This window comes from Bos indicus, chromosome 13, assembly GCF_029378745.1.
Source record: "Bos indicus isolate NIAB-ARS_2022 breed Sahiwal x Tharparkar chromosome 13, NIAB-ARS_B.indTharparkar_mat_pri_1.0, whole genome shotgun sequence".
Classification (NCBI taxonomy): domain Eukaryota; kingdom Metazoa; phylum Chordata; class Mammalia; order Artiodactyla; family Bovidae; genus Bos; species Bos indicus.
In genome coordinates this window covers 60,800,842-60,806,813 of record NC_091772.1, presented here as the reverse complement: position 1 = coordinate 60,806,813, position 5,972 = coordinate 60,800,842, and the positions used below count along the sequence as shown (strand labels likewise).

At 39.7% G+C, this 5,972-nt stretch overlaps 1 protein-coding gene across 1 annotated transcript; it reads left to right on the top strand.

Annotated features, from left to right (window-relative positions):
* Positions 1-498: 498 nt before the first annotated feature.
* Positions 499-2,877, top strand: DEFB129 (defensin beta 129). Its single transcript, XM_019972855.2, has 2 exons — positions 499-621; positions 2,285-2,877. Exons 1-2 carry the CDS (start codon positions 513-515, stop codon positions 2,737-2,739), a joined length of 564 nt encoding a protein of 187 aa, XP_019828414.2. The 5' UTR covers positions 499-512; the 3' UTR covers positions 2,740-2,877.
* The last annotated feature ends 3,095 nt before the right edge of the window (positions 2,878-5,972 follow it).

Below are 5,972 nucleotides of genomic sequence, written 5' to 3'. Positions count from 1 at the left end.
GAAATGAAAAAAAAAAAAAAAAGGAGGAAGAAATGTAAAGAGCTTGTGTTTTCTTTCATGTCTTATGTGTCTTATAATTCCCCCCAGGATTAAGAACAGGAAATTTCTTCAATGAGGTATTCAGGTAGTCATTCATTGGAAGGACTGATGCTGAAGTTGAAGCTCCAATACTTTGGCCACAGCTGATGGGCTGATTCATTGGAAAAGACCCTGATGCTGGGAAAGATTTAAGGCAGGAGAAGGGGACGACAGAGGATGAGATGGTTGGGAGGCATCACCGACTCAGTGGACATGAGTTTGAGCAAGCTCCAGGAAATGGTGATGGACAAGGAAGCCTGGCATGCTTCAGTTCATGGGGTCACAAAGAGTCGGACACAACTGAGCAACTGAACCAAACTGAACTGATTCTCAAACAGAATCATAGAAAACACAATTGCCGTGAGCTTTGGCTGCACTTGACTGCTCAGAGCCTAAGGCCATGAAGATGCCAATAAAGGCTGGAGCTCAAGAATATGAACCCAGATCCAAGGCTTCTTCTCTTGGAAGAAGAGAAGCTTCCAGCCATGAAGCTCCTTTTCCCTATCTTTGCCAGCCTCATGCTACAGTGGCAGGTGAACACAGGTAATGTGAAATCCTGGGTCTAAGAGGGAGTGGTTGGAGGAAGCAGAGATTTGGCAGTCCTTGATAACGGAAACCCAAAGAGACACTGAAAATGAGATGCCCAAAGATACAGCTGAAAAGTTTATATTGCATCAGTCATTCACTATCCGTCACATAGTCCCACAGGCTCCAAACCCAGACTGTGTCTGATGGGGATACACATGGAGCTACAAAGGAAGTAGGGTATTGTTTGTGAACTCAGAAATTATTCAGTATATAAAACTGCCTCCTTGCCCCCTACATAGCTATCACCTGGGATTCAGGCCAAGTCTACCCCATTTTTGCTCTATTTCTAATTTAAACTATCTCTAGGTAAAAGGTTTGATCAGTTTATATTTCAGTGTAACAAGAAGGAAGACCTCAAAATTACGCTCAAGAAAAAAAATCTACTCTCAGGATTCAGTGAACAGGTCTATGTTCTCCATCTCAACTTTTTCAGACTTCTACAGAGTTTCATTCCTTTTCTCAGCCTTTGTTTTACTGGAAACCCCCAAATTATCCACAAGAGCCTCTAGGGACACATCAGGGCAAATGGCTAAGTCAGAAGTTTGGCCACTGTTTTCTGCAATGGAGACAGAAGCATTGAGACTTGTTTCAGAATACAAGAATCTTCCAGATTTTAAATGGGCAATGGGTCAAGGAAGGGAAAGTAAAAGAGTAGTCAAAGATGTGTCTAATTTTTTTATCTTGGGACCCTAAGAAAAGGGTTATAAATAAGTAAGTATGGTTGTGTCATCTCCGGTAAAGTCAAATTTGAGTCTCAAATCCCACATAAGATAAGGTTAATCAGTGTAGCTGCTTAAAATACAATATTTTACTGTGTTTCCTCTGGTGAGAAACAATATTAAAATGCCTGTGAACAGTAGGTGCTACATAAATCTCTTGTATTTTATGGAAAATCTGTTGAATTGTTGAGTGAAGGAGAAGCTTCTGGATTTGGAAAAAAAAAATAGATGAACCATTAGGATGGAAAAACATTCAACAGATGAAGATGAGATACTACACTAAGCAGGGGATTTAGAGATAGAGATAACAATGCAGGAATTATCTTCATAGAGATGAGGTTAAGGCTACGCTAATAAGTAAGATCTCTGACGGACACAGTGTCCAGAGAGGACGAAAATGATAGAACACCATGCTGCAAGAACCACAGGTCAAGTGATTGTTGAGGAGGGTGAGGTCGTAGACCACTGAGTTTGGCAAGAAGCCAGAACTTCTGAACAGTCTAGTTGATTCTCTTTTGAAACTCTTCCTTGGGTTACTTTTATGAGAGATTTTACTCTTCTCTGTATTTCCTAGGATCCTGGGAAGAGATAATAACACTCAACAAGTGTCTAAGATGTTATATATTGGAGATCTAAAATCTTAACCCTGAAGCAAATGAGTTTCCTTTTCTTCTTAAGGTTTTAATTATTCAATGAGACAAGACTAGAGATTTATTTTGGATTTCAGAGATGTACAAAGACGCTCTTGGCCTGCCTGTTGCCTCCATCAACGTCCCTAACCACTGTACTTTAAATTTAGCATTAACAAATTCACTCTGACTCTATTCCTCTCGCTCTACCAATTTTAATATCACATCTAGTTATTAACCTTAGCACTGTTTTCTGTTTTATTTGTGCAGAATACTTTGGCTTGAGAAGATGCCTAATGGGTTTGGGGAGATGCAAAGAGCACTGCAACATGGATGAAAAAGAGTTAGATAAATGCAAAAAGAAAACATGTTGTATTAGAGCAAAAGTGGTTCAACTGATAAAAAACTACATACAAAATGAAATGCTCCATATGCTTAAAGAGGACTCTCAGGAAGTGCTAAAAATTACCAAGAATTTTAGTGTCATGATGCAGACCGAACATCATAATTTATCTGTTCTGCCCAAAATCAAAAGTGCCAGTGCTTTTGCCAAGATCAACACCATCATCATCCCAAATGCCACCATTGTGAACTCTGCCACCACCAACCCCGTGAACTCAGGGAAGATAATACACACTGCTACTTCTACCAGAAAAAGAAGAGATTTAGGCACTGACTCCCCACCACCAGCACCACCTCCATCGTATATACTTCCGACAGCATAACTGGAGCTGGAGAAGCCGATGAGCAGGGATTCGGGTCTCTCCCTTAAAACACCAAGTTCCTCTTTATCTATTCTATCTATAAACTGAGACAGAACTGTTTCCTCTGTTATCAGTCATTCAATAAACACTGTTCAAGCACCCACAGTTTATATAATTTTATCTTTCTCACAGGAGCCTCACAGAGGAGACAGAGCTAGAAAGTAAGAGAATTCTAGTTTACATGCTCAGGAGAAAGTGAGCAACAGAAATGCTGACTGTGTTGAATTTAACCCGTCAAAGAGCCAAAGTAAGCCTCTGCAACAAAAATTTATGGTTCTCATATTATGTGCTTTTCTTGGGGTGATAGGAATGGAAACAGCAGACATATTTTCTTTTTCCATAGATTTTTTTTTTTTCCCATAGAAAGGCCCATACAAGGTGGGGAGACCAAGTTTACCTTCTCCACAGAAGAAATTCATGAGGCCACTTAAGATAAAAATATGGGGCGGGCAGAGGGGGAAGATATGACTTCTGTCTCTGATCCAAGGCATTTTCAACCAGATTCCTGAAGGGACAACAGGTAAAGTGCTGCTTCCAGTGGATACAGGCTACAAACCACAAATGCAAACCATGGAGGTAATTTTTAATTTTCAAGTAGCCGCATTAAAAAGGTAAAAATAAATAGGTGAATTGAATGTTAATAATACATTTTGTTTAATGCAGTAAGTTCAAAGCCTTGACATTTCAATATGCAATTAATGTAAAAATTATTTGAAATATTTGCCTTTTCTTGGTACGTCTTTGAAATTTCTTATGTATATTACTGTTACAGCATATTTCATCATACTAGTCATATTTCAAGTGCTCGACAGTCCCATGTGGCTTAAATTTCCAGCCTCTAGAACTATGAGAAAATCCATCTCTGTTGTTAAAGCCACCCAACCTATGGTATTTTGTTATAGCAGCCCAAGCAGACCAGTGAGTCATAAAGAGATGGTATTGGGACTTCCTTAATGGCCCAGTGACTAAGATTCTGCACTCCCAAAGCAGGCAGCCCTGGTTCAGTCTCTGATTCGAGAACTAGATCCCACATGCTACAACTAAGTGTTCATATGCCACAGCTAAATGTCCCGCATGCTGCAGCCAAGATCAAAGATCCCAAATGCTGTAACTGAGACCCAGCACAGCCAAATAAATACATAAAAATAAATACTGAAAAGAGTAAGAGAGAGATGATATCCTTTTCCTCCTTCTTGCTGAGCTCTGGGTAAAAATTAAAGGTAGGAACAACAGATGCCTCTTAAAAGACTCCAAGCCTCTCTGCCTTCATTCTGGGTTTGTCAATAAGGAAAATTGAGCATCCTTAGTAGAATTTGTATACTTAAATCAAAGATATCAGTTTATATAAAGTTACAGTAAGATGTGTAGAGATGAATGACTTTCACTTTTCATTCACTTTCATAGTAAGATGCGACTGTTTTATTGTTAACTCTGAGAATAAAAGCCACAGAATGCATAGTAAAAGGCAATAAGCATGGAATAATTGTTTAATAATTGTCAGACAATTTGAATTTTTACACACAAACTGGGTTTGAATTTACTAATAAATACCAAAAGTTGCTGTTTTAGAGTGAAAATAAAGGAGTCCCTTTGTGCTCAGTGCCCTGCACACACACTTTGCAAGTGACAGCAATTGGAGTTTGACTTCAAATTCCAGCATATGGGTTAAATTGTGCTCAGTCATGTCCTACTCTTTGCAACCCCATGGACTGTACCCTGCCAGGCTCCTCTGTCCATGGGATTTTTCCAGGCAAGAATACTGGAGTGAGTTGCCGTTTCCTCTTCTAGGGGATCTTCCCAACCCAGGGATTGAACCCATGTCGCCTGCATCTCCTGTGTTGGCAGGTGGGTTCTTTACCACTGAGCCACCTGGGAAGCACTAGGAGTTGAAAGGACAGTGATTATCATTGCTTTTGGAACAGCTGCAATCGGCTATCTAGCTGACAAAAGATTTTATGTTAAGATTATTGCAGCAAATCTATGGTAAGCATTCACAATCAGAAAGACAACTTCAAGACAGTATATGCTTTTAACTTGAAGATTTAGAAAATAAAAGCTGTATGGTAGTTGTTTCTTTAAATTTGTCAGCAAAGTGATGTCTCTGCTTTCTAATATGTTGTCTAGGTTTGTCATAGTTTTGTTCTGTTTAATTTTGCTTTGGAGATTGGATGTTTATCAACAAACTGCTCTCTAAAGTATATTGTATCAAGTTAAAGTCACAGGAACAGTACAGAGCTGTCCCTGTTTTGCTTCACCTTTGCCAAGTAGCTAGAAGGCGTATTTTCAAGGACTGGGAGCTAATCTTCTAGATGTTCTATGAGTACTCAGTAAATTTACCCAGTAGCCAGTTAGACAGTCTAACCAAATCTGTGACCTGATGGCAGAGCTTTCTGCTTTATCATCTGCCCACTGCCCAACTTCAGATCTCATCTGAAGTCTTAATAAATACTGGAGCTCCAGGCAAGTAACACAAGTAGCTCTGTCCTATCCACCCCACTGCACTCTCCCCAGGCATGTCCCCATCCTTCAGGCAAGAAGTTCTTGCCTCTGGCTTTTGCTGCTATCTTGCTCCTCACTTCAGTAACCTTAAGTAACCTGAAATTCTCCATATTGAGAAGAGAGTGATGGAGGGGAGGGGAGACAGAAACAAAAGCACTAGGTACATCTGTTTTTAAATGGAAGGAAAATTTTTAAGTGCCCATCTATGGAAAGAGGAAGAAATGAGAAAGAGGAGAGGTTTTTATTTATTTTATTTTTTTCTATTTTTATTTTATTTTATTTTTAAACTTTACAAATTGTATTAGTTTTGCCAAATATCAAAATGAATCCGCCACAGGTATACATGTGTTCCCCATCCTGAACCCTCCTCCCTCCTCCCTCCCCATACCAACCCTCTGGGTCATCCCAGTGCACTAGCCCCAAGCATCCAGTATCGTGCATCGAACCTGGACTGGCGACTCGTTTCATACATGATATTATACATGTTTCAATGCCATTCTCCCAAATCTTCCCACCCTCTCCCTCTTCCACAGAGTCCATAAGACTGTTCTATACATCAGTGTCTCTTTTGCTGTCTCGTACACAGGGTTATTGTTAGCATTTTTCTAAATTCCATATATATGCATTAGTATACCGTATTGGTGTTTTTCTTTCTGGCTTACTTCACTCTGTATAATAGGCTCCAGTTTCATCCA

Coding starts and splice junctions, on each gene's coding strand:
- DEFB129 (XM_019972855.2), top strand. CDS start 513: ATGAACCCAGATCCAAGGCTTCTTCTCTTGGAAGAAGAGAAGCTTCCA. Junction 622..2,284: donor ACAGTGGCAGGTGAACACAG/GTAATGTGAAAT, acceptor TTATTTGTGCAG/AATACTTTGGCTTGAGAAGA.